This window comes from Oncorhynchus kisutch, linkage group LG30, assembly GCF_002021735.2.
Source record: "Oncorhynchus kisutch isolate 150728-3 linkage group LG30, Okis_V2, whole genome shotgun sequence".
NCBI classification, from domain to species: domain Eukaryota; kingdom Metazoa; phylum Chordata; class Actinopteri; order Salmoniformes; family Salmonidae; genus Oncorhynchus; species Oncorhynchus kisutch.
In genome coordinates this window covers 38,967,928-38,995,662 of record NC_034203.2, presented here as the reverse complement: position 1 = coordinate 38,995,662, position 27,735 = coordinate 38,967,928, and the positions used below count along the sequence as shown (strand labels likewise).

Here is a 27,735-nt window from a genome sequence, read left to right as displayed (position 1 = left end):
ATGTATTTGTCACATGCGCCAAATACTACAAGTGGACTTTACCATGAACTGCTTACTTACAGGCCCTTAATCAACAGTGCAGTTCAAGAAGAGTTAAGAAAATATTCACCAAATAAAGTACAAAAGAATAAAAAGTAACACAATAAAATAACAATAAAATAACAATAATGAGGGGTACCGGTTCAGTCAATGTGGAGGCTATATACAGGGGGTACCGGTACAGTCAATGTGGAGGCTATATACAGGGGGTACCGGTACAGAGTCAATGTGGAGGCTATATACAGGGGGTACCGGTACAGTCAATGTGGAGGCTATATACAGGGGGTACCGGTACAGTCAATGTGGAGGCTATATACAGGGGGTACCGGTACAGTCAATGTGGAGGCTATATACAGGGGGTACCGGTACAGTCAATGTGGAGGCTATATACAGGGGGTACCGGTACAGTCAATGTGGAGGCTATATACAGGGGGTACCGGTACAGTCAATGTGGAGGCTATATACAGGGGGTACCGGTACAGTCAATGTGGAGGCTATATACAGGGGGTACCGGTACAGTCAATGTGGAGGCTATATACAGGGGATACCGGTACAGTCAATGTGGAGGCTATATACAGGGGGTACCGGTACAGTCAATGTGGAGGCTATATACAGGGGGTACCGGTACAGTCAATGTGCAGGGAGACAGGTTAGTCGAGGTAATTTGTACGTGTAGGTAGGGGTGAAGTGACTACGCATAGATAAGCAGCGAGTAGCAGCAGTGAACAAAACGAATTGGGGGGCGGGGGAGGAGGGGGTCAATGTAAATAGTCTGGTGGCCATTTGATTAATTGTTCAGCAGTCTTATGGCTTGGGGGTAGAAGCTGCTAAGGAGCCTTTTGGTCCTAGACTTGGCGCTCCGGTATCGCTTGCCGTGCGGTAGCTGAGAAAACAGTACGACTGGAGTCTCGTGACAATTTTATGGGCTTTCCTCTGACACAGCCTATAATATAGGTCCTGGATGGCAGGATGCTTGGCCCCAGTGATGTACTGGGCCGTACGCACTACCCTCTGTAGCGCCTTACGGTCAGATGCCGAGCAGTTGCCAAATCAGGCGGTGATGCAACTGGTCAGGCTGCTCTCGATGGTACCCTCCAAGCTAAAGCCACTTCAGCCAGAAGGCTTGAGGAACAGTTGTCTTCTCTTCCCTCGGTCATGTCCCAAATGGCACCATATTCCCTGTATAGTGCAGGCCCAATAGGGCCCTGGTCAAGAGTAGTGCACTACATAGGGAATAGGGTCCCATTTGGAACGTGGGCACTTCTTTTTTCCCTGCTGGACTTCTCTACCCCCTTCCACGTTCTCTCTCTCCAGGGAGCTCTTTTTTTATTCGAATTTTTTTAAGTTTTTGAATGTTACTAATCCTTCCATCTCGTGTCAACGAAATAATGAAACTCAAGAGCCCAAAAGAAGCCAGGTTAGGTGTTCATGTGTGGTCATAAAATGTTTTGACACTTTGATCACTGGTGCACAACACAAAGCATCATGGAACCTCAACTTCTCATTTGAATAGAATGTAATTGACACTGTAATTCCATTATAAAACAGCCTGTGAATGTGTCTGAGTATCTGTAATGCCACTGTTAGGTTTTCATTGTCTGGTATTGTGATTTATTTTGTTGTAGTAAACGGTTTTAAAAAGGAAAACACAAAAGAAATATATAAAAAATTTTAAAAAAAAACTAAAACGCATTCTGATATTTTCATACATCATGTCTTTATTGTGTGTAAACAAACTCTGATATGAGCATCAGCCAGGTTGTTGATTATTGGCATCATTAACATGATCAATATTGTACATAATAATCATGATTAAAACATGATCATTATAATAAATAACAAGATATTTTAAAATATCTATTACTGCTACCGTCACAGTTCTGTCAAGCAGGGTAACCATCTCAAAGAGCTGTACGTGTGTCCATCCGTTTGTCACTCAGTGTGTGTGTGTTTAAAATGATGCCATTTGTGGTTTAAATGATTGATTGTCTGTATGTAAATGAGGAATGTGTGTGGTTAAGGTCTGTACACGTGTGTGGTTAAGGTCTGTACACGTTCCCGTGTCCAGAGACTTAATGTGTTAGTAAGTCAAATATCTAACAACTGTGCAGAATCCCGTTAAAATAAGTAACAAGGGTTGCAAAAATTACCTTATTGATATTGATTAACAAAACAATTTAAAAAAAAAAAGTTATCCAAGAATCAAATCATGTAGTGTTATGCACACAAGTGCAATATCGGCGTAGCAATAATTACTCTGACATGAACAACAAGAAATATATGTACAATTAAAACAGAAAAAAATTAACATTGCTGTAAAATAAATAAATAACTATGACCACATCCGAACCACAGACAGGATATATGGTTAGATGAAGTGTGTTTCAACATGCAGGTAGTGTGTCTAGATTATCTTCAGCAACCGTTTTCTCTTACCCTGACTGAATCCCTAACGGCACCCTACTCCCTATTTAGCGCACCACTAGAAGAGTAAGGGGTCTACAACAACCACAGCCTGCCTCTGTCACCAGGGCCTCATCATAGTACATTTAGTGTAGTAAGACCATAGAGTTGGAAAGAGAGCATAGTTCTTTCTCTAACATGGGCAGATCCATGGTGGGCTTTCACCACCTGAAGCTCTCTAGTACATCTCTATGAGTTCCACTGAGAGCTCATGTTGACCTCACTTGTTAGCTCTTAGAGGGATAAGAAAACAATATTAACCAAGAGCACAATAAAGAGATGATCAGATCACTTGCAACAAACTTGTGTATAAACTGAAGTCCTTGAGGAGAGATGCTTTTTCACACTGGCTGCATACCACTACAGGGACTCTCCAAATGTTGCTATGTGTGGGGAATGAGTGTGTACATACATACGTGTGTGTGTGTGTGTGTGTGTCCAGTCAAATTGTTTAATCTTTTCCTCCAACTTCTTTAAGGCTTCTAAGCTGCTTTGGATCAAAGACAAACACTCCCACAGACAGACTATGCAGCATAAATAGACTCCAACATATACAGACCTCACTCTGACGATGCCCTAGCAAGCAACCCAATAGGCACCCTATCCCCAATATAGTACACTACTTCTGACCATCGACCAGACTGAGCCCTGGTCACAAGTAGTGCACTATTTTAGGGAATAGGGTGCCCTTTGGGACACAATCCTAACCTCCCTTCAAACCCAGCTCTATGTCTGGGGGAAGGAGAGTAATTTAGGTGGTGTTCACCTTACACTTGCCTCAATTTAGCTTAATTTGCCTTTCAACAGTGCTTCAAGGGTTTTCCAAAACAAATGAATGAATCTCATGTGAAATGCCCCAAAAACAGAACATATATTCAGGGTTGCGGAGGAGCAGTCTTATCCGAGGGCTATGTCATCATTTTTAGACTTGGTTCCACTCAGCCATGCCATGATAGGAGGCTCTGGTGTGGCTGCCAGCGCCTGCCATAGAGAGACTGGCCTAAGCAACGATTAAAACAGGGAAAGGAAAGTAGTTGAACATGTTAAAGCGAACTACTCATCAATTCATAAGTAAATGTAGAAGTCAAGCTACTGCTCTTTTAGGATATTATTCATCATCCAGTTTGGAAACACAATGACAAAATATTAAAGGGAAGGAGGGGAACTTCTTGTTTTGATTTTAGTTAAATGAATAAAAGGCTCCAGGGGAGGGCTGGGCGATAAGGCTCAAAAATCATATCTTATGGACGATATACGATACCTATATATGTATATATACACACACACCTAGATTGTTTATGTTCTCTAAATAAGCTTTGTTGTACAATTAAAAGGTCAAATACTCCAGATTACAAACAGTCAGAAATAAATAATAATTAAGTCAGGGCTCGTAAAATTACATCTAGGCTAAATATGAGCCTACAATCGTCAGACCCACTAACAACTTCATTATTTTATCAAAACAGTTTAACCTGCTTTTTAAAAAATAAATCACTGATCTGACATCCAAGTCGATCTATGAAAATGCCCTTTTCGTTTACAAATGTAACCAGAACCAAGTATAATACACATTCCCGAATAATGACCAACTTCTTGTAGCAGGCATTATGGAAAATTAAAACACATCTCACAATCTCTCAAGCACAAGCCCACGTGCTACTGAGTAGCCAACTAATCTTTCTGATTTCAAGTTTAGCCGACTTGGATTAGCTATCTAACAAAGCAAAACAATTGAATTGTTATGAACACACCCTTCTGTCCGTCTCCAATTGTTGGAACAGAACGCTAGTCTGTCCACTTTGTTCAGATGTGGAAATCAAGTGGCCAACCATATCTCATAAAGAGAACTAGTTCATATAAATTGTGTTTTTTTGCTTATTGCACATTTATAAAAGCTAGACAGCTAGTATAACAGTGATGCCACATGCAACATGTATTTTCTAGAATAGATGTTCATTGATACTCCTGTTTTAGTAGCGTCTGCTCTGCGCGTAATTTGAGCAGTTGACATGAAAAGGGTATGGTTGAAAAGGATAACTTCTCCTCTTACACTAAAATAATGTTGCAATGTTTCTTGGTGTCCATACGACCGATTCTGTTGGAGCTTAAACACAAATATCAGGTTGAAACCGCTTGTCAGAGAGGTTGTTGTGTGACAGGGGGAGGGGCTTGGTGTGTGTGTGTGTAAACAGAGAGGAAGAGGCGAAGCGAGAGGTTTTGCTCACCAAAATAAGCCCAATGCGTTTCTATGTTTTTTTTACCTAAGCTTAAATCGGCTGCTTTCCCGCCTTTGGGACAACAACTCCCATTGTTATAGCGGAGACATACGCAGCTTGTCATTATATACAGATCTCTGGTATAAATGGGAAGGTGCACAGCACAGACGGAGCGAAGGAGACAAGACAACATGAGAACAAGAGGACATAAACGCTCAGAAAAACGATAAATAAACTAACTAGCTTCTTCCGATACAGGCATTTGGAATAACGCGCAAAAACATCAAATTAATTCAATATATCGCCCAGCCCTACTCAAGGGTGAAGTTCACCCTAGGTACAGATCTAGGATCAGCGTCCCTTCCCACAATCCTGACCTTAACCATTAGTGGGGAAATTGCAAAACTGACCCAAGATCAGCGTCTAGGGGCAACGTCACCCTACGCCTGCGTGTGTGTCTATGTGAAGTTCTGTAGGGGCTCACTAACAGGCATGCAGGCCCAGTATAGAGCCCGACCCAGGGTCAGGAGTACCAGCAGGATCAGCATGGCCCAGGAGGCATAGATACCCCCGTAGGCCTGGGCCTTCACCCACGTACCTGCCTGCAAAACAGAGAGAGGAAGAAAACTTAGAGACGCAGCATGTTACAAGGCTAAGAAGGGCGGTGTGTTTCTGATAGGACTCTGACAATGTGTCATGTAACGTAGCCACCTGCAGCACAGAACACACAGAGACAAAGACAAAAGGAGAGAGAACAGAGAGCCGTAGATGCAAGACACATGCAAGGTTTTTCCTTAGCTAAAAAAGTTCTTAGGTGAATTGGCGTGGCAGAGGCAGTAGTTGTGAAAGAGGACAGATATTATGCATTTTTTTTAAACATTGTGTTCTTGGGGGTTTGTTTTTATTGTGATGTCATCGCCTGGCGTGTCATGTAGAGTGGACAGTGTGGAAGTGTGTACTCACCACCAGCCCAGCAGTGGAGATGCTGAAAAGCAAGCATAGTAGAATACACCACAAGCTCCGCCTTCGAGGGTACCTCTGACCAATAGAGGAGCTGCATGTCGAAGGGCATGATAAAAGAGAAGGGGAAATGGTTAAAAATTTTTTTTACATGAAATATAACCAGAAATTGTTGTGACTTGCTTCGGCTGTCCAAAAGCATTTTTATGGTAATAGAGGAACTTAATAGGTTTAAATTATTAGTTGATGAAGCAAGTCACACTAACAAAAGGTTACGTAAGAATCACTGAGCTCAGACTTGAGATGTTGCACACAAGACTGTAAGGAGCTTATGCTGAAGACTAATGCTATGGGAATCTGACCGACTGCTGACAACTGGCTACAGCCCACAAGGGGACACATACATATTAAACATATACTATGAAGGACATCAGTGGAGGCTGCTGTGGAAAGGACGACTCATTATTAGCTGGAATGGAATCAGACACATGGAAAACATACGTTTGAAAAGTTCCATTGATTCCGTTCCAATGTTTACTAGGAGTCTGTCCTCCGATTTTAAGTGCCACCAGCCACCACTGAAGGACTTCATCTTGAGCATAATTGTGGTATAACCACAGCTGTATTGACCGAGCAGCCTATGGACAGAGAAACCAAATCGGTACTCACACTTTCCTGCAGTGTGGGCACCTGGCAAGTGTCCTGTCAGTAAACTCTGTCCACTGAAACACATTGCAAGAAACTCATGTACCTTATAATATTTACATCAATTCAATTGTCCAGTAGAGTATTATCCATGTTAGCAACATTCAAGAATTCCTTGCCTTCATAAGTGTTTTGGTGTACAATGTGGCTCTCTCAAAATCATCTTTCCTAGATTCCTTTTCCTCGCATCCTTCTGAAAATGCATTGGACAAGAAGGTCTAAGGGGGAGGAACCTTCTCCTCCTTAACAGTCAAGAGAGGATGTGAGGAATCATGGAATGACTCATTGAGATAGAGCCTATATACACACACTGGCTTTGAGAGAGGTGAAGGGTCATACCAGGAAAGTGTTGTTGCAGTGTCCACAGGAGACGCGAGCTCCGGCCGGCTGGGGTTCAGGGCTGGCTGGACCAGGGTGGACTGGACCCAGGTTAATTATCCTCTTACTGGGGAGCACAATCACATAACTCACTGTTCAGTCTAAGTCCGTATTACTAGCTAGGTTCAAATACAACAGCGTTACTACACAGGAAAACAAACATCAAATTTGAGTAATTTAGCAGATGATCTTATCCAGAGTGACTTCCAGTCAGTGCGTTCCACTGATTATAGTAGGGAAAAACAACAAACAGTCATTGCCAGTAGACCCTTTCTCCAAATAGCAGTTATCAGCATAGTCAGTGCCAGGAAGAAGAGAAAACAGCAGGGCTTACCTTACCTTTCTGTTCAGTCTAAGTCAGTATTACTAGCTAGGTTTAAATGCAACTGAGCGCAAGTTCCATACCGGGCAACAAACTTATCTAGGGGCCTGGGTTAGCCTAACGCAGCCCTTGACGTACTAGTATCAGTGTGAATTAAGGGGTTTCAAATGCTATATCAATTGTATTCACCAAGTAGACAACATGCCACCTGGACAAACTATCTCCATACCCAGGCAGTGGGTGCATTCGAAATGGCACCCTATTCCCTATATAGTGCACTACTTTTGACCAGAACCCATATGGCTCTGGTTAAAAGTAGTGCATTATTATAGGGAATTGGGAGCCATTTCGGTCATATGGTGCATTCGGAAAATATTCAGACCCCTTCCCCTTTTTGTTACGTCACAGCCTTATTCTAAGATTGCGGGAAAAAGTGATTTAATCAATCTACACACAATACCCCATAATGACGAAGAGAAACCAGGTTTGCAAATAAGAACCTAAAATACCTTATTAACGTAAGTATTCACACCCTTTGCTCTGAGACTCGAGGCTCAGGTGCATCTGTGGTAAATTTTATTGATTGGACATAATTTGGAAAGGCACAAACCTGTCTATATAAAAAAGGTTCCACAGTTGACAATGCATATCGGAGCAAAATCCAAGCCATGAGGTCAAAGGAATACTATTTGCCATATATTTTTCAACTGTGCTGTGACGTTTCAAAGGTTCTGAACATGTCTATTCTAACAGTTTCTGCTGATTGTAAATTAAAAGAAACATTTTTGATAAAAGTATTATATTATTGATCAATGGAATTTCCAAATCACTCAGCAGGGCAATTTGCAGAGTTAACACCAGGTAAATGTTGCCTTTCTTGAACCTGCGACCAAAAACAAGTGCATTCGGAAAGAATTCAGACCCCTTTAGTGTTTCCACATCATTACATTTGTCTTAATCTAAAATGTATTAAAATTGCTCCCCCCCCCCCCCCCCCAATCTACACACAATACCCCATAATAAACAAAGCAGAAAAAGGTTTTGTAATTTTTGCAAATTTATCAAATAAAAACTGAAAAACATAAGTATCTTATGTCTCTGCGCTTTAAACGGACCTCTGAGACTATCACAGTGCAGGTGCATTTATACGGAGACTTGATTACACACAGGTGGATTGTATATATCATCATTAGTCATTTAGGTCAACATTGGATCATTCAGAGATCCTCACTGAACTTCTGGAGAGAGTTTGCTGCACTGAAAGTAAAGGGGGCTGAATAATTTTGCACGCCCAATTTTTCAGTTTTTGATTTGTTAAAAAAGTTTGAAATATCCAATAAATGTCGTTCCACTTCATGATTGTGTCCCCATTCTTCACAAAAAAATACAGTTTTATATCTTTATGTTTGAAGCCTGAAATATGGCAAAAGGTCGCAAAGTTCAAGGGGGCCAAATACTTTCGCAAGGCACTGTATATCTCACTAGGTCAGGATATTAAACCTCCTCCATGTATATCTTACTAGGTCAGGATATTTAAGCCTTCATATATCCAAAATGTCCATAATATTTGTCATTTCCTTAAGTGCATGAGGGTAATAATTTGTAGTGTGATTTCCTTTAAGGTCGATTGAGGTACTTAAAACCGTATTATAATCTCTCACCATAATAATTGAGTCATGTATTGCTTGTAAGAGCGAGATATATCTATAGTTGAAGTCAGAAGTTTACATAAACAAGTTTTAATGACTCCAACCTAAGTGTTTCAACCACTCCACAAATGTCTTGTTAACAAACTATAGTTTTGGCAAGTCGGTTAGGACATCTACTTTGTGCATGACAAGTAATTTTTCCAACAATTGTTTACAGACAGGTTATTTCACTGTATCACAATTCTAGTGGGTCAGAAGTTTACATACACAAGGTCGACCGTGCCTTTAAACTGCATGGAAAATTACAGAAAATTATGTCCATGGCTTTAGAAGCTTCTGATAAGCTAATTGACATCATTTGAGTCAATTGGAGGTGTACCTGTGGACGTATTTCAAGGTCTACCTTCAGACTCAGTGCATCTTTGCTTGACATTATGGGGAGGGGGGAAAAAAAAGACTTGTAGACCTCCACAAGTCTGGTTCATCCATGGGAGCAATTTCAAAACCCCCTGAAGGTACCGTGTTCATCTGTACAAACAATAGTACGCAAGTATAAACACCATGGGACCACGCATGTCTCTGTCTCCTAGAGATGAACGTACTTTGGTGCGAAAAGTGCAAATCTATAACCAGAACAGCAAAGGACCTTGTGAAGATGCTGGAGGAAACAGGTACAAAAGTATCTATTTCCACAGTAAAACTATTCCTATATCGACATAACCTGAAAGGCCGCTCAGCACGGAAGAAGCCACTGCTCCAAAACCGCCATTAAAAAGCCAGACTACTGGTTGCAACTGCACATGGGGACAAAGATGGTACTTTTTGGAGAAATGTCCTCTGGCCTGATGAAACAAAATACAACTGTTTGGCCATAATGACCATCGTTATGTTTGGAGGGAAAAGAGGGAGGCTTGCAAGCCGAAGAACACCATCCCAAACATGAAGCACACGGGTGGCAGCATCATGTTGTGGGGGTGCTTTGCTGCAGGAGGGACTGGTGCACTTCACAAAATAGATGGCATCATGAGGGAGGGAAATTATGTGGATATATTGAAGCAACATCTCAAGACATCAGTCAGGAAGTTAAAGCTTGGTCGCAAATGGACAATGATCCCAAGCATACTTCCAAAGTTGTGGCAAAATGGCTTAAGGACAGCAAAGTAAAGGTATTGGAGTGGCCATCACAAAGCCCTGACCTCAATCCTATAGAACATTTGTGGGCAGAACTGAAAAAGTGTGTGCGAGCAAGTAGGCCTACAAACCTGACTCAGTGACACCAGCTCTGTCAGGAGGAATGGGCCAAAATTCACCCAACTTATTGTGGGAAGCTTGTAGAAGGCTACCTGAAACATTTGACCCAAGTTAAACAATTTAAAGGCAATGCTACCAAATACTAATTGAGTGCATGTACACTTCTGACCCACTGGGAATGTGATGAAAAAAATAAAAACCTGAAACAAATCATTATCTCTTCTATTATTCTGACCTTTCACATTCTTAAAATAAAGTAGTGATCCCAACTGACCTAAAACATGCTATTTTTTACTAGGATTAAATGTCAGGAATTGTGAAAAACTGAGTTTAAATGTATTTGGATATATATATATATATATATATATATATATTTCTATTTTTTAAAGCAGCGTGGATCATCATTATTTGGCCATTAGATTAATGAGCCAAATCTGTTTAAGGTCCAATATCATTATTTGTGGATCTGTTTGAACGGTTTACACATTCGGATCGAAATTGTTCATTAATATCATCACCCCTTTTTGTTTTCTAAATAGGTAAAAATGTGCCCCCCTACCAGTAGGGGCGGGGACAGGCGATCCTCTGAGAGGTGACTTTGCAGATGAGTAGACAGTTACAGGGACAGCGGACATACTTCTTCCCTGCTGGTGCATTCTTGATGGGCTACAGAGGGAGACAGAGACACACAAGAGGAGGAATGGGACGAGAGGAAGAGGAAGGAAGAGGGGGAACAAGCCAAACAAGAAGAAGTCATTATCAGAGAACCATTTTGCAACGCAACCTAAATGAACACACGGGTAGATGTAAGGTATGCAGAGGGCTCTGGTCAGAAGTAGTGCACTACACATTGCACATTTGAGACGCAACCTAAATAAACATGCAGGTAAGTAAACACTAAACAGGTTAGCCACCGTAGCTTCGTTGCAGACCCCACACTTGACCACATGCTGGTGGAGCTTCCCCTCCACGCTGATGAGGCTCTGACACACCCTACAGCTGATGACTGGCGCGCTGCCACTCTCTGGGGAGGTGAGGGGGGAGTACGGAGGAGGGTCCTCCCCCAGGAGCACTGAGGGCTGGGTGGGGCTCGGGAAGGGAGGGAAGCCTGAAATACAGAGAGAGGGAGGCACATTTCAAATGTTGGTCATTTTAGCTGACACTCTTATTCATAGCAACTTTACAGTCAGTGCATTCAAATAACTAAGGCCTTAACAAAAATTTTCACATTGTGGCAGAGTAGTGCACTGCCGCTGAAACAAGAAAGGGTTACACACAGAATTTGACTCTGGAGTTCCAACTGAAAATGAGCTATATAAAAGGACTGCAGGAACCTCTCTCTCCCCCCATGTGTATGGAACTTAACATAACTGTAGTACGATTGACAGAAATCAGCAGTTACCACTATACAAATAACTTCAAATAAACAAGTGTGTAAATAAATACATTAAAAGGCATATTGTGAACAAACACCTGTTTTACCCACCCAACTCATGCCACTGTTCTAATATGTAGTTCAGTACAGTAGCCCCTCCCAATTACTGTCTCCGTTGTTCGTCGTCTTATATTGCAGTAATTATGAGCTTCCCTAGTGGCCCAGAGCGGTGTCAATCAAATCAGGTGTTTTGGTTACATACAGAGATTTGCAAACTAGCTAGCCAGACATCACTGGCAGTATACCTTCAAATAACTGTAGAAATATTACACTACTAGCTATAATTTTATAATAGGCCATTAACATATCTCAGAATTACCAACAATATTATAACACGTGGATCACCTGGTATCTTGCATACTATACTGAGCAATTAGCTAGTTGGGCTACTTAGTTAGCCAGCTAGCAATCTTTGGGTAGACAAAGTTATAGTTAGTTCCATACATAAAACATCATGGGTGTTTGTTTAGTACATCCCTGCAACTATGAGGACTAGCCGACAAATGCAGAAAATGCCAAAACGTTACAAAAATATAGCCAATTAGCTAGCTAGCCAGGTGACTAGCTAGTTATTCAGTTTGATGGGCGTAGCAGCCAGCTAACCGCTAGTTAGCTAGCTAACAGGCATGCTTGCATCAACAGCTGGCTAGCAACCACGATTCACTCCCCAGATACTGTCCATGTAGATACCAGGAAAGCAACCTTTCGTGCTCTTGACTATCTGCAAATCATAGGGACCGACGATTTGGCTAGGTAGGAGAACATCCATGGATACTCACTTTGTGGTTTATTTGGTAAACCATAGGGAGCCGAGCCCGGTGACACTCCGCCGTTACCGCCGACAAGAGCACCATCTCCAAGATCTGCTAGTAACGGGGACCTCTCACCGTCCGCCATACCGAGAGCAAAGGCGTGGGAGGAGCAGAACCGTGCAGTGCAATGATATGGAGCCGTTATATTGTTGTGTCCAGGATTTTGTCTGAAACGTATGCGTCACATGATCACACGTTCGCTGCTGTGACAGTCAGACCATGCACACTTCCCCATAATTGGTCAACACAGCCCACAACTGCCTATGATAACACAGCATATTGCATAGTAACAAACAAGAATGGTAATGCTAAAATATAGCAGAGGGTGTTGGTGAATATAGCACAAAGAGGAAAATAAACCAGACACATGTATTTATTGAAACGCGGCCAATATATTCCATGGAACAGAAGAAAACAAATATTTAATGAACAGATTAAATGGTCAAGACTTTATAATGAAAACCATGGAACTCTTCAAACAAACAAGTCATCTATATTGCGAGAAATTGACAATACCCATCTCTTCTGCTTCATGACAGAAGACGTGTGCACGGGTCAGGTAAGTAGGAACTGAAGGAACCCCTAGATAGATAGGAACTTCAGGAACCCATAACCACATGCCCGTGTCCTCCCAAGATTTGCTTAATTTCCTCTCGAGTTCAGTTTGTTCCTCAATTATCTTTCCTTTCTCCTAACTTTCTCTCATCGTTGCAGGTTGATTTGGTCCATGAGGCGGTTCATTGGTAGAGTGACCTCCAGCTCCTGTCTTTCACTGTAGAACTGGGCTTTTCCATCCTGACTGTGGACTGGGTGAGGAAGGTGTAGGCCCAGTTTACTGTGTGGAGAGAGAAGAAAGGATTTAAAGCTAGAATCCTTAATTGCTACATCCATTTTTGGACTTATGAATTAATTATATAAACCCATTGATTCTTGAAGAATATAACTTATAAATGCCTTATTTTACTGTTATTTTACTGCTGCATTCTGATTGTTTGTTATTTTTTACTTATCTATTTACTTAACACTTATTTTTCTTAAAACGGCGTTGTTGGTTAAGGGCTTATAAGTAAGCATTTCACTGTAAGGTCTACTACACCTATTGTATTCGGCACGTGACATTTTTTTATTTTATTTGATCTTAGTTAAACTGTCATACACCATCAGAATCTAATATGTAAACAATGTAAACGTAAACAAACCCTATATAGCCTAAAACATGGTTAAAAATATAAGTCCTTGCATCCATAGCCCTGTCTTAATAATTTGAGTGTTCTTACATTTTTTCCAGGCCCATTCTTTTTTTACCAAAACAGAGATGGGGTGTCCGCTTTGTTATGGTTTCAATTAAGGATTCTAGCTTTAATGAGTAAAATAGATATGAGAGAAAGAAAGAGCGAGAGACAGAAATACATTGTGAGTGTGAGTGTGAGTGTGTGTGTGTGTGTGTGTGTGTGTGTGTGTGTGTGTGTGTGTGAGAGAGAGAGATGACAACATGTGCTTTAGATAGAGATAAATATAGAGATAAAGCATTCTTTATGAAGAAAGAAGGAGCAAGATATGAGGTCAATAAATAGTAGCAAATAGTTTTCTGGCTGTGGATAGAAAGTCTGGAACTCTTTACAGAAGGATGACAGGCAGGCAACATTCTAAAGAATTTTCTAAAGAATCTTACAAGTTTGGCGTTCGCAGATCAAGGAATTTCTCCTTCACATCCAAGACTACATCTGTTGCTTTGGTGTCTGGCAGTTTGATTTTCACCTGAGAAGATAAAGTTTATATTATTATTATATTATTGTTCTGTACTATACATTTTAGATGGGTGTAATAGACTCCAAAAAACTTGCCCTCAACCCAGATGGAGAACATTCTATTCATCTATTCAAGCCAAGTAATAGATGCAAGAAGATGTAACATTGCATTACAGAGCACAACACTGTAGCTACATGGTTACCAATAGCATAGAATTACATACAGGATCCTATAGAATTTGGTATAGAATCCTATAGAATTACGTATAGAATGAATTATAGGATCTCTATGGTTACCAGCATGCTGTCACAGCACATGGAAGAGGGATCCTTTCGGCTCATCCCAAGAAACACGTCCTCTGTCCCAACATTCTGCTTCAGCAATATGTCATACCTGAACACACACACACGTTCCCCAGCCAACAACAATGATAAAGAAATCAGATGTGAGGGATGGGAGTACCAATTGCCTTGTCTGGAATGTTGTTTTCTTTTTCATGGTGTTAGACTGCAAACTTGACTTACTCAGGCTTTGGCCGGGTGTCTGTGAGGTCATCAAACTGAGACCCCTCTGTCACCTCCTCCTCACTCCAGATGGCTTTACTGTCCTTCTTGGTGTAGGCTGTTGTAACCATAGAATTAGTAATTTCATAGGATCTCTATGGTTGTAACTACATTTTCAAAATATACATTTAACCTTTATTTAACTAGGCAAGTCAGTTAAGAACAAATTCTTATTTTCAATGAAGGTCTATCCCGCCAAACCCTGACCCGGATGACGCTGGGCCAATTGTACGCCGCCGTATGGGACTCCCAATCACGGCCGGTTGTGAATCGGGTCTGTACCAGGGTCTCTAGCACTGAGCTGCATTGCCTTAGACCACTGCACCACTCGAGAGCCCCAAACATACACAGCTTGTTACTGGTGTAACTACATACACAGCTTGTTACTGTTGTAACTACATACACAGCTTGTTACTGTTGTAACTACATACACAGCTTGTTACTGGTGTAACTACATACACAGCTTGTTACTGGTGTAACTACATACACAGCTTGTTACTGTTGTAACTACATACACAGCTTGTTACTGTTTACATCCCAAATGGCACCCTATTCCATATTCCACAACTTTTTTTTGGTACAAGCCATCTGATAAAAACAGACCTGATTTGTTGGCAGCAGGTGAAGGGAGCCCAATATCTCCAGGTCCCATTACGGCTGAGGATGTCATATTCTGTTCAGAAAATATTTCAACGAATAAATCACTTTCAAAGACTGACATAGAAAGCAAGTGCAAAGTAGCTGATGTCACATATCTAACGTTAACTAGCTGCATGATCATCGGGTTTTTGCTAGCATGCTAACTGGGCAAGTTATTACATTTTGTTTGCCAAAACCAATTTTATTAGCTAGTTTGTTTACGCAAAACTAACTTTGGAGAAGTGCAATTTATCTCAATGATTAATCGTTAGCAATGCCTTACTCTACAATTGTATTCATCATCCTCGTCCCGGGTGGATAAGAGGGCAGAGAGCGCTTGTAGATTCTGGGCTGATGACAACTCCATTGACACTGTGAAAGAATATTCACTTGTTCGAGCAAAGGCTTCCTTCCCAAAGTCAGCTAACGTTAGAAAGTTACAACAAACAATATTTGCTGGATAAATCAATCTCGCGTTAAACCTAATGGCTAATCTCTGTGTACCTAAAATAGGCGAATTAAGATTATCTAAACAAAATAAAATCAAAGCGATAGGATATATATTCATGTCCCACAAGTAGAACGTCAAATATGTTTTATAATTAAACCTATCTGTGGGAATGTGTCCGGCAACTGTTTCCAGGGAGATGGTCGCTTAGCTTTTTTCGATGCCATGGAAACCGCGACTACGTCATCTTGTGGGAGTGACGAGAGCCACACAGGTTTAAATAGAACCACAGAACTTTCCAGACTGGCACTTCGTGTACTCCGATTTGAAAAACAATATAGGAAAAAACTCTAACTAGCTAATCAGAAGGCGAGGTTAAACGTATTCATTATTTTCAGATTTACAGGAGTGCCTAAGGGTTTGGGGGAATTCAGCACATCTCTCTTTGATTATCTGGTCCTCAGCATTCATTGAACCTTTATTCCTTTCTGGGTCCCTGCCCTCTCCCTGCTTTTTGTCGAGTTCATGTATTAGTCAGAACTAGTAAAATTGGACAATTCAGACCTGTTAACTCCTTGTACCTACGTGACCAGGCCGTTCAACCAAGTCGGACATTCCCCAGTTTCCTAATTCAGACTTGCAATTGAATGTGGCATTAGACCCCTGTTACCTAGGAGACAGAGGGAGGGGACCCATGACTGTGCCATGCAACAGGCCTGAGCACTTTAGTGCCACAATGTGAACAAAATAGTCTCTTCTCACAGATTCTGTGCCGAATGAATGACCTGGCAAACTTCTGATCCGTCAAGTATTGCCAGTGCCCAGAATGTCTCAACCAACAACAACAACAACAACAAAAACATTTAGACAAATGGACAGATTTTCAGTGAAACAGTGAATACTCTCAAGGATAAATAGTGCAGATGACCACACTGATAAAAGTGAGAGCAAAGAGGAAGAAAGTTGTTGTGGAATATAGTTTATTAATTTTGATAGATAATAATTCAGATTTTTTAAATATATTAAAAACATCAAGTAAAAAGGCTCCTATGTACACAGCAGCAGAAGCACGAGGTTGGGGTGAGCAGAGCGGAACACAGTTGTGCTTAAATCCTAAGAGGCTATAGAAAGAAAATATTTCATTGTGCTACTTACTTTCTACGTGAAAGCACACAGAAACATTCCCAAGAGAGAAAAGACGTTGTTTTGTTAGATGAATACTTCCACTAGTCTCCAGTTGGGACATGGTCAGTGATAAGCTACATATGATGTAACCCTTTCAAATGGTTAACACAGTAATGATTCTACATCTAAATTAATCACAAGATGGTGGTTGTTTTAATGTAATCATAATGTACACTTCTATATAATCTTTTAAAACAATCCTTGTTTTTTTTTTAGATAAAGAGATTTAGAGATACTATTTCAATCGATTCCTTGATATGCTCTTTACATGCTAAAGTGAAAAACCATACATGTTCTCTTCTATCACACTATCCATAATACATCATTCCTTTTATACATTGACTCCCCAATTCAGCAAACACATGACATGCTTCTCTTTCGATCTCTCTGAACGTTCCAGAACATTCCAAAACACAGTTCTCTTTCTATGTCTCTGAACGTTCCAGAACATTCCAAAACACAGTTCTCTTTCTATGTCTCTGAACGTTCCAGAACATTCCAAAACACAGTTCTCTTTCTATGTCTCTGAACGTTCCAGAACATTCCAAAACACAGTTCTCTTTCTATGTCTCTGAACGTTCCAGAACATTCCAAAACACAGTTCTCTTTCTATGTCTCTGAACGTTCTCACCTGGCTGAACAACATCCTCTTTCCTGACAAAGAATTGTCAATACTTAATTCTTTAAAAAAAAATAAAAAAATGTATTAATTCATATAATGTATGTTGTTGACAGAGGATATTGGAGCTATAACAATATAATATAATTATAGTGAAGCACAGACATTCATGGTAATAATAAAATATCACCAGAGAAATGAAAGACAAAATTGAATTGATATAATTTGTCATGTCTAAGTCAATGTTATACAACACAGCAAAGAAGGAACAAAATGGACCATTTAAACCACCCAACTCTCCCTTGGGGAAAAATGTTCTATGGCTGTATGTTATACATTAGCTAAAAGTAAATCTACAGTACTGCAGTTGTGGTTCATCCTGTCATGACATTTATAGTACTGTGGACCAGGGCTCTGCTCAAAATAAGTGCACTGCATAGGGGATAGGGTGCCCCAATCTACTTTAGGCCTCTGATTCTGACTGGTCAGTGGTGACACTTCCATTCAACTCCCCTGGTCCGGATTGTTCTTCTATTCCAGTGATCTCACCAACAGTAAATGAAACGGGGCCGACGACCCCTCCTTTCCCATTGTCTAGCTGCTTCCCTGATTGGTTGGTCAGAGAAGATCCCTCCCATTTCTCTTCGTCCAGTTTACTGGAGATCGACCAATAGAGATGAGCCTCCAATCGGGCCGCAGCTAATGAGAGTTCGTGTGCTGAGCAGGAGGGAGTGTCCACCTATGGTATGAGTGGCGGTTACTGTATCGGACAACTTGGAAAATAACTTTCAGAATCAGGGTAAAATCATTTTGGTGACATGACAAGAGTAAGTGAGGAGACATGCCAGACTGACAAATGGTTAAGCTGTGTTGTTCTGTACTAGTGGCAGTGATCACATGGTACATGATTAAAAGCAGCGGGCCGTCATTGTCCATTCATTTCCACATGTTGAATCGCCATCCAGCAGGTTATAGCTAACACAGCAACCCTGCTACTTTTAGCCTTTCCCCTTTCTGGAGTGTTTGTGTGTGTGTTCTTACCTCAAAGGTTTGATGGAAGGCGCCATAGTCAATGTCAAAGAAGCCTTCGGCCAGTGACATCATCGGACTGAACCTGTGACCCCACTGGACCTCGTCTGCCAGGTAAGAGCTTCGCGCCTGGCACGTCATACCTGGGTTACCAACACACACTTTGTAAGAACACATTAACCTACCCTGGCAGCGCCCCTTCAGCTGCTATGATGACTAAGAAAATCTTTTCTCAGTGGGCAGGAAAGCCACTCCCCCTTCCGAGGCATGGTGCACCCATAGAGATCCTATAATTGGCACCCTACTCTGGTCACACCACGTTTTACCAGAGCCTGAAGTAACTGGAAGCAGAATGTTTAGTTGAGTCACTGAAAATGAAAAGTAAATAGTAGAGTCGGTTGCCTGTCTTTCATAGTGTGCAGTTTTAAAAAAGTGTTTTAGAATAAGTTGCCATTTGGGACTCAACCGTAGACTAACCAGTGGCCTCCACCATTCCCTCCAGGATGACGACCATCTCAAAGTCGTCCTTCTCCAGCTGGCCCTGAGACATGTCCCAGAAGGGCGAGCGGCAATCGATCTCATGGGAGATGACCAGTGGAGACACCAGAAACAGGCGGTCGTCCCCCGTCTCAAAACCCACACTGATGTCTGTCTGGTCCAGAGGGATAAACTCACCTGGAGATGGGGAGAGAGATGGAGAAGGGGAGAAAGTGGGACGAGAGAGAGAAGTGAGTTATTAAACCTTGAGGGACAGTTTCCTGGATACAGATTAAGCCTAGTCCTGAGGGACGTCCCAATCCACTTTACATATGACCTCTTCCTTCCTCCACTCCCCCTCCCCCTCGCTCGGGAAAGGCTCCCTTGGGGAAACGTCATACATACGTCACCGAGTGTTCACTCCAAGTGAAGGGAGGAAGAGAAGATGATCATTTGGAATGGAATGCAGCCCTGGACAAAAAAAATACTCAATCAATCATCAAATCTATAAAGCCCTTTTTACATCAGCAGTTGTCACAAAGTGCTTTACAGATCCCCAGCCGAGAACCCCAGAGAGCTTTACAGATCCCCAGCCTAAAACCCCAGAGAGCTTTACAGATCCCCAGCCTAAAACCCCAGAGAGCTTTACAGATCCCCAGCCTAAAACCCCAGAGAGCTTTACAGATCCCTAGCCTAAAACCCCAGAGAGCTTTACAGATCCCCAGCCTAAAACCCCAGAGAGCTTTACAGATCCCCAGCCGAAAACCCCAGAGAGCTTTACAGATCCCCAGCCTAAAACCCCAGAGACCAAGCGATGCAGATGCAGAAGCACAGTGGCTAGGAAAAAATAAGAACCAGGCTCCGAGGGTGGCCAGTCCTCTTCTGGGTGTACCGGGTAGAGATTTAAGAGTACCTGTGGCTATTAGGGCCAGATCGGTTTTCAATACTCAATGCATCACACAGTTGTGTCAAGTTGGCTGGATGTCCTTTGGGTGGTGGACCATTTTTGATGCACACAGGAAACCGGAGCGTGAAAAACCAAGGAGTTGCCATTCTTGACACAAACTGGTGCGCCTGGCACCTACTACCATACTTTGAACAAAGGCACTTAAATCTTTTGTCTTGCCCATTCACCCTCTGAATGGCACACATACACAATCCATGTCTCAATTGTCTCAAGGCTTAAAAATCCTTCTTTAACCCGTCTCCTCCCCTCCTCTGATTGAAGTGGATTTAACAAGTAAGGGATCATACAGTGCATTCGGACCCCTTACTTTTTTTCCACATTTTGCTACGTTACAGCCCTTTTCTAAAATTGATACAATTATTTATTTTCCTTCATCAATCTACACACAATACCCCATTATGACAAAGTGAAAAGAGGTTTTTAGAAATGTTTGCTAATTGATTCAATTTAAAAACAGAAATAACTTTTTTACAAACTGTAAATATTCATACCCTTTGTTATGGTAAATGTAATTGATTGGAAATTATTTGGAAAGGCACACACCTGTCTACAGTATATAAGGTCCCACAGTTGACAATGAATGTGAGAGCAAAAACCAAGCCATGAGGTCGAAGGAGTGTGGCCTCCATCATTCTTAAATGGAAGAAGTTTGGAACCACGACCAAACTGAGCAATCAGGGGAGAAGAGCCTTGGTCAAGGAGGTGACCAAGAACTCGATGGTCACTCTGACAGAGGTCCAGAGCTGCTCTGTTGAGATGGGAGAACCTTCCAGAAGGACAACCATCTCTGCAGGACTCCACCAATCAGGCCATTATGGTAGAGCGGACAGACGGAAGCAATCAGTAAAAAGGCACATGACAGCCCGCTTGGAGTTTACCAAAAGGCACCTAAAGGACTCTCAGACCAAGATTCTCTGGTTTGGTAAAACCAAGACTTAACTCCTTGGCCTGAATGCTAAGCGTCACATCTGGAGGAAACCTGGAACCATCCCTACGGTGAAGCATGGTGGTGGCAGCATCATGTCTGGAGGAAACCTGGCACCATCCCTACGGTGAAGCATGGTGGTGGCAGCATCATGTCTGGAGGAAACCTGGCACCATCCCTACGGTGAAGCATGGTGGTGGCAGCAGTTAAATAAAGGTTAGATAAATACAATTAAAATGCTGTGGGGATGTTTTTCAGCGGCAGGGACTGGGAGACTAGGCAGGATCGAGGCAAAGATGAACAGAGCAAAGTACAGAGAGATCCTTGATGAAAACCTGCTCCAGAGCGCTCAGAACATCAGACTGGGGAGAAGGTTCACTTTCCAACAGGACAAGAATCCTAAGCACACAGCCAAGACAACGCAGGAGTGGCTTCGGGACAAGTCTCTGTATGTTCTTGAGTGGCCCAGCCAGAGCCTGGACTTGAACCCGATCGAACATCTCTGGAAAGACCGGACAATAGCTGTGCAGCAACGCTCCCCATCCAACCTGACAGAGCTTGAGAGGATATGCAGAGAAGAATGGGAGTAACTCCCCAAATATAGGTGTGCCAAGCTTGTAGCTTCATACCCAAGAAGACTCAAGGCTGTAATCGACGCCAAAGGGGATTCAACAAAAGTACTTAGTAGAAGGGTTCGAAAACATGTAAATGTGATACTTCTGTTATTTTATTTTTAATACATTGCAAAATGTTCTACAATCTAGTTTTTGCTTTGTCATTATGGGGTATTGTGATGTCATTATGGGGTATTGTGATGTCATTATGGGGTATTGTGGTGTCATTATGGGGTATTGTGATGTCATTATGGGGTATTGTGGTGTCATTATGGGGTATTGTGATGTCATTATGGGGTATTGTGATGTCATTATGGGGTATTGTGATGTCATTATGGGGTATTGTGTGTAGATTGAGGGCAGAAAAAAAAACAATTTAATCCATTTTAGAATAAGGCTGTAACATAACAAAATGTTGAAAAAGTGAATGGGTCTGAATACTTTCCGAATGCACTGTAGCTTTCACCTGGAGTCACCTGGTCAGTCTATGTCATGGAAAGAGCCTTAATTTTTTCTACACAGTATATCACTTCTATAATAGAAAATAACATGTGGAGTGTTCTTGTTTGCATCTCAAATGGCACTATTCCCCATGTAGTGCACTACTTCTAACTGGGGCCCATAGAGCTCTGGTCAAAAGTAGTGCACTATATAGGTAATAGGGTGCCATTTGGGATGCAGACCTGCTATGGGGGTTGATTGTATACTAGCCTCACCTTCCTGAGTCTGTTTAGACTTTATGAGTTTGGCCCTCATGTTGGCTCCAACAATGTGCGAGCTGCGCAGGTCCCCCACCCGGAACATCAGACACAGTCTGTCGTCTCTCAGAGAGATCACTGCATTCTTAGAAAACACCAGGGTCTCCGCACGCTTATTGGGCTGAGAGATCTTCACAAACATACAGCCCACCTGAGGAGAAGAAGATCACTTCGTTGTCCAAACAAAGGTCCAAATGAAATGGGACTTCTGCTTCATCCCAACAGCTCCAGAAGGCATAGACGGAGAAAAGGTCCTTTTAAGGGGCAGCTTTTTGATATGATTACAAGTTCTTCAAACTATTTGTACGATGGAGAGAAACCGATGTGATTGTATTAGTGTCAGAATATACCCTTAGGGTACAGTAAATAAAATACAGTAGGGACTGTATGGGCCTGCATCTCAAGTGGCACCCTATTCCCTATATAGTGCACTACTTTTAACCAGAGTCTTTGACCAGAACACTATGGGCCCTGGTCAAAATGAGTTCACTACGTAGGGAGCCATTAGGGGTGCAGCCAATGAGTCTCACCATGAAGGCGTTGACCATAGATCCTAGTATGGCCTGGAGCAGGAGTAGCATGGTGCCCACTGGACACTGGTCAGTGATGACACGGTGGCCGTAACCAATGGTGGTCTCTGTCTCGATGGAGAAGAGGAAGGCAGAGATGAAGCCGTTCACGTTGTTGACGCACGGTGTCCATGTCTCATCCTCCAGATGATCTAGATCCCCTCTGGGAGGGGAGAAACAAAAATAATTATTATGTTGTTTTTGTCAAATGTGTACATGCAGGGCTCCATTGTAAAAGAGATCTTGGTCTCAATGGGACTCAATGCTAAAATAAAGGTGAAATAAATACAAATAGGGGGAGGGGGAGAAGGGAGCAGTGGAAAGAGAGAAAGTATGGGAGGGAGAGAGAGGAGAGGAAGAGAGGAGTGGAAAGAGAGAAAGTATGGGAGGGAGAGAGAGGAGAGGAAGAGAGAGAGGAGAGGAAGAGAGGAGTGGAAAGAGAGAAAGTATGGGAGGGAGAGAGGAGAGGAAGAGAGAGAGAGAGAGAGGAAGAGAGAGGAAGAGAGAGGAAGAGAGAGGAAGAGAGAGGAGAGGAAGAGAGAGAGAGAGAAGAGGAAGAGGAAGAGAGAGAAGAGGAAGAGAGAGAGAGAAGAGGAAGAGAGAGAGGAAGAGAGAGAGAGAGAAGAGGAAGAGAGAGAGAGAGATGAGAGGAAGAGAGAGAGAGGAGAGGAAGAGAGAGAGAGGAGAGGAAGAGAGAGAGAGAGGAGAGGAAGAGAGAGAGAGGAAGAGAGAGAGAGAGAGAGAGAGGAGAGGAAGAGAGAGAGAGAGAGAGAGAGGAGAGGAAGAGAGAGGAGAGGAAGAGAGAGAGGAGAGGAAGAGAGAGAGAGGAAGAGAGAGAGAGGAAGAGAGAGAGAGGAGAGGAAGAGAGAGAGAGAGAGAGAGAGAGAGAGGAGAGGAAGAGAGAGAGATGATTGGAAAGAGAGAAAGTATGGGAGGGAGAGAGAGTGAGAGAGAGGAGAGGAAGAGAGAGAGGAGAGAGAGAGGAGAGGAAGAGAGGAGTGGAAAGAGAGAAAGTATGGGAGGGAGAGAGAGTGAGAGAGAGGAGAGGAAGAGAGGAGTGGAAAGAGAAAGTATGGGAGGGAGCGAGAGCGAGAGAGAGAGGAGAGAGGAGAGGAAGAGAGGAGTGGAAAGAGAGAAAGTATGGGAGGGATAGAGAGAGGAGAGAGAGAGAGGAGAGAGAAAGGGGAGAGAGAGGGGAGAGGAAGGGAGCAGTGGAAAGAGAGAAAGTATGGGAGGGAGAGAGAGCGAGAGAGAGAGAGGAGAGGAAGAGAGAGAGAGAGGAGCAAACAAAAATATAGGTTGTGAAAAACTATCCATTTAAAAATGTACTTGTTCTACAGAGAAGAAATTGCATCATGTAGAGTGACTCTCTCTGACAATGATACCATGGATGCATCTGAAATGGCACCCCATTCCCTATATAGTGCACTATAGGAGAATAGGGTATCATTTGTGACTATCCCAAGTGTCCCTTGGCCTGCTGTCTGTCTGTTTGTCCCTCTCACCGGAGGTAGGCTATCAGGTACCAAATGGCCCCGAAGAAGAGCCAGGTGATGGCATAGGCCATGACGAAGACGAAGAGAGAGCAGCGCCAGTTGAGGTCCACCAGTGTGGTGAAGATATCTGTCAGATAACGGTACGTCTCCCTCATGTTGCCGTGTGAAACATTACAGCGACCATTCTTCTCCACATAGCGCTGAGTCTTACGTCTCTTGGCTGCAGGCAGGAAACCAGGCCAGGAAGGGAGGGAATGGAGGGAGAGAGAGAGAGAGAGAGAGAGAGAGAGAGAGAGAGAGAGAGAGCGAGGGAGAGAGAGAGAGAGACAGAGAGAGAGAGAGAGAAAGAGGGAGAGAGAGAGGGAGAGAGAGAGAGAGAGAAAGAGGAGTGAGAAAGAGGAGTGAGACAGGGAAAGACTACAGTGACATATCGGCAGTAGGACTAAGGGAATGAGCAACAGGAAGATGGGTTGGGGGGGAGAAACCAGAGGAACAGGCATTTTACACAGGAGGGGAGGAGGGTAGAGGGGGGGGGGGTAGAAGTGGAGGAGAGGAGGGGGGTAGAGGTAGAGGAGGAGGGGGAGTAGGAGGGAGGGGGCGGGTAGAGGTGGAGGAGGGAGAGAGAAGATGCATTCAATAACCACCTATCTGCAGACTGTAGAGAGCCAGAGAGAACACAGTGGATGCGTCCCAAATGGCACCCTAATATATAGGAAATAGGGTGTCATTTGGGATTTAGCCTGTCTGTCAGTGTAAATCATTTAAAGCCAAACACAAAACCTTACATTGGTCACAGAACACTGTCAGACGGTCGCTTAGTAACCTCTCGTTCTAGATAGATTCACTCTCGTGGCGCCAACAATGTCTCAGGTCAGAAAAGAAGAACAGTCCTGGGAGAGAAAGTGTGCATTCCAAATGGCCCCTTATTCACTACATAGTGTCCTACTTTTGATCAGAGCCTTATGAGATGCAAATAGGGTGCCAATTTTGAACACCGATAAAGGCAACAGCACTACTACTCACCCCAGCCAAATCTACCCCTCTCCTTCTCCACCACCCGAGGCAGCTTCTTAACGTACTCCTCGGATGCTGCATTGGCCTGCCTCTCTGCCAACTTGGACTTCCACGATCTGTTAACGCCAGGCTGGGCGGTATCCGTGGTAACCACATGGCCCAGATCCTCAGACACATCAAACACTCCGGTGGAGGCCGTCACCTCGCTAGCCTCTTCCACTGGTCCCTTCCCTTTCTCCACCACGGGCAGAGAGAGGGACTCTGGCCGCGAAGGGAAGGAAGAGTCTTCAAGCGCCATCAGGAATGATGGTGTGTGTGTGTGTGTTACTGAGTTTTTGATATCTCCCCTATGGCAGACTCTGTCCAATGGTTATTGACGGTTTAATCCGGTTCTTTACGTTGAGGTCCTAGGATACAAAACAAGAAGGGGAAATTGATTCAAATGATTATTGTGAGATCATAGAAGTGTGGGGTATTTAGAGGGCTCTGCATGCTGTAAATATGTTCTACAGGGAGTGGTGAAGGGCTAGTGTTGAGCATAACTTATGCCCTTCACTATACTGAATAACACTATGTTTTCATCCCAAATGGCAACCTATTCCCTTTATAGTATGCTACTTTTGAACAGAGCCCTATGGACAAAATAAGTGCACTATAGGAATTAGGGTGGCATTTTGGTAAGTAGTCTTCTGTCCCTCAAGAAATGGTCCTGACTCAATACCCACCTTTCTATCTGTCCTGACTCAATACCCACCTCTCTCTCTGTCCTGACTCAATACCCACCTCTCTATCTGTCCTTACTCAATACCCACCTCTCTATCTGTCCTTACTCAATACCCACCTCTCTCTCTGTCCTGACTCAATACCCACCTCTCTCTCTGTCCTGACTCAATTACCCACCTCTCTCTCTGTCCTGACTCAAAACCCATCTCTCTCTTTGTCCTGACTCAATACCCACGTCTCCATCTGTCCTGACTCAATACCCACCTCTCTATCTGTCCTGACTCAATACCCACCTCTCTCTTTGTACTGACTCAATACCCACCTCTCTCTCTGCCCTGACTCAATACCCACCTCTCTCTCTGTCCTGACTCAATACCCATCTCTATCTGTCCTGACTCAATACCCATCTCTCTATCTGTCCTGACTCAATACCCATGTCTCCATCTCTCCATCTGTCCTGACTCAATACCCACCTCTCTATCTGCCCTGACTCAATACCCACCTCTCTCTCTGCCCTGACTCAATACCCACCTCTCTCTCTGTCCTGACTCAATACCCATCTCTATCTGTCCTGACTCAATACCCATCTCTCTATCTGTCCTGACTCAATACCCATGTCTCCATCTCTCCGTCTGTCCTGACTCAATACCCATGTCTCCATCTGTCCTGACTCAATACCCACCTATCTCTCTGTCCTGACTCAATACCCATCTCTCTATCTGTCCTGACTCAATACCCATCTCTCTCTCTGTCCTGACTCAATACCCATCTCTCTCTCTGTCCTGACTCAATACAAAATGTCTCTCTCTGTCCTGACTCAATACCCATGTCTCTATCTGTCCTGACTCAATACCCATCTCTCTATCTGTCCTGACTCAATACCCATCTCTCTCTCTGTCCTGACTCAATACCCATCTCTCTCTGTCCTGACTCAATACAAAATGTCTCTCTCTGTCCTGACTCAATACCCATGTCTCTATCTGTCCTGACTCAATAACCATCTCTCCATCTGTCCTGACTCAATACCCATCTCTCTATCTGTCCTGACTCAATACCCATCTCTCTCTCTGTCCTGACTCAATACCCATCTCTCTCTCTGTCCTGACTCAATACAAAATGTCTCTCTCTGTCCTGACTCAATACCCATGTCTCTATCTGTCCTGACTCAATACCCATCTCTCCATCTGTCCTGACTCAATACCCATCTCTCTATCTGTCCTGACTCAATACCCATCTCTCTATCTGTCCTTACTCAATACCCACCTCTCTCTCTGTCCTGACTCAATACCCACCTCTCTCTCTGTCCTGACTCAATACCCACCTCTCTCTCTGTCCTGACTCAATACCCACCTCTCTCTCTGTCCTGACTCAATACCCACCTCTCTCTCTGTCCTGACTCAATTACCCACCTCTCTCTCTGTCCTGACTCAAAACCCACCTCTCTCTCTGTCCTGACTCAAAACCCATCTCTCTCTTTGTCCTGACTCAATACCCACATCTCCATCTGTCCTGACTCAATACCCACCTCTCTATCTGTCCTGACTCAATACCCACCTCTCTATCTGTCCTGACTCAATACCCACCTCTCTATCTGTCCTGACTCAATACCCACCTCTCTCTCTGTCCTGACTCAATACCCACGTCTCCATCTGTCCTGACTCAATACCCATCTCTCTCTCTGTCCTGACTCAATACCCACCTCTCTCTCTGTCCTGACTCAATACCCACCT

The 27,735-nt window shown here is 43.2% G+C and overlaps 3 protein-coding genes across 7 annotated transcripts in view; all 3 read right to left on the bottom strand.

Moving 5' to 3' along the window:
• Nucleotides 1-1,734: 1,734 nt before the first annotated feature.
• On the bottom strand, nucleotides 1,735-12,433 carry LOC109874839 (type I phosphatidylinositol 4,5-bisphosphate 4-phosphatase-A). Of its 3 annotated transcripts, none has more exons than XM_031810316.1 (8): nucleotides 12,198-12,433; nucleotides 10,898-11,091; nucleotides 10,543-10,649; nucleotides 6,723-6,828; nucleotides 6,348-6,400; nucleotides 5,682-5,772; nucleotides 5,207-5,320; nucleotides 1,735-3,502 (listed from the first exon to the last, which is right to left on the bottom strand). In XM_031810316.1, exons 1-8 carry the CDS (start codon nucleotides 12,313-12,315, stop codon nucleotides 3,425-3,427), a joined length of 861 nt encoding a protein of 286 aa, XP_031666176.1. In that variant the 5' UTR covers nucleotides 12,316-12,433; the 3' UTR covers nucleotides 1,735-3,424. The 3 variants fall into 3 exon arrangements, with proteins under 3 accessions (XP_031666176.1, XP_031666178.1, XP_031666177.1); XM_031810318.1 differs by having other exon boundaries at nucleotides 5,129-5,320; nucleotides 12,198-12,432; XM_031810317.1 differs by having other exon boundaries at nucleotides 1,735-5,320; nucleotides 12,198-12,432.
• Nucleotides 12,434-12,585: 152 nt separating this feature from the next.
• On the bottom strand, nucleotides 12,586-15,824 carry dnaaf6 (dynein axonemal assembly factor 6). Its single transcript, XM_031810319.1, has 6 exons — nucleotides 15,465-15,824; nucleotides 15,146-15,215; nucleotides 14,504-14,600; nucleotides 14,276-14,372; nucleotides 13,903-13,988; nucleotides 12,586-13,065 (listed from the first exon to the last, which is right to left on the bottom strand). Exons 1-6 carry the CDS (start codon nucleotides 15,747-15,749, stop codon nucleotides 12,933-12,935), a joined length of 768 nt encoding a protein of 255 aa, XP_031666179.1. The 5' UTR covers nucleotides 15,750-15,824; the 3' UTR covers nucleotides 12,586-12,932.
• Nucleotides 15,825-16,645: 821 nt separating this feature from the next.
• The window catches only part of LOC109874777 (G protein-activated inward rectifier potassium channel 3), a 38,966-nt gene continuing 27,876 nt past the window's right edge, over nucleotides 16,646-27,735 (bottom strand). For all 3 annotated transcript variants that reach the window (XM_031810728.1, XM_031810726.1, XM_031810727.1), the window contains exons 2-8: nucleotides 25,292-25,689; nucleotides 24,278-24,488; nucleotides 22,734-22,935; nucleotides 22,162-22,354; nucleotides 18,940-19,137; nucleotides 18,475-18,605; nucleotides 16,646-18,172 (exon numbers count right to left, since the gene is read on the bottom strand). In XM_031810728.1, the coding sequence (XP_031666588.1) occupies nucleotides 17,897-18,172; nucleotides 18,475-18,605; nucleotides 18,940-19,137; nucleotides 22,162-22,354; nucleotides 22,734-22,935; nucleotides 24,278-24,488; nucleotides 25,292-25,580 (1,500 nt within the window). In that variant the 5' untranslated portion in view covers nucleotides 25,581-25,689 and the 3' untranslated portion in view covers nucleotides 16,646-17,896. The remainder of the gene's footprint in view (nucleotides 18,173-18,474; nucleotides 18,606-18,939; nucleotides 19,138-22,161; nucleotides 22,355-22,733; nucleotides 22,936-24,277; nucleotides 24,489-25,291; nucleotides 25,690-27,735) is intronic.

Coding starts and splice junctions, on each gene's coding strand:
- dnaaf6 (XM_031810319.1), bottom strand. CDS start 15,749: ATGAATATATATCCTATCGCTTTGATTTTATTTTGTTTAGATAATCTT. Junction 15,216..15,464: donor ATGATGAATACAATTGTAGA/GTAAGGCATTGC, acceptor TTTTCTGAACAG/AATATGACATCCTCAGCCGT. Junction 14,601..15,145: donor ACCTGCTGCCAACAAATCAG/GTCTGTTTTTAT, acceptor TGGTTACAACAG/CCTACACCAAGAAGGACAGT.
- LOC109874839 (XM_031810316.1), bottom strand. CDS start 12,315: ATGGCGGACGGTGAGAGGTCCCCGTTACTAGCAGATCTTGGAGATGGT. Junction 10,650..10,897: donor GGGTCTGCAACGAAGCTACG/GTGGCTAACCTG, acceptor CTCCCTCTGTAG/CCCATCAAGAATGCACCAGC. Junction 3,503..5,206: donor TATACTGGGCCTGCATGCCT/GTTAGTGAGCCC, acceptor ATCGTTGCTTAG/GCCAGTCTCTCTATGGCAGG.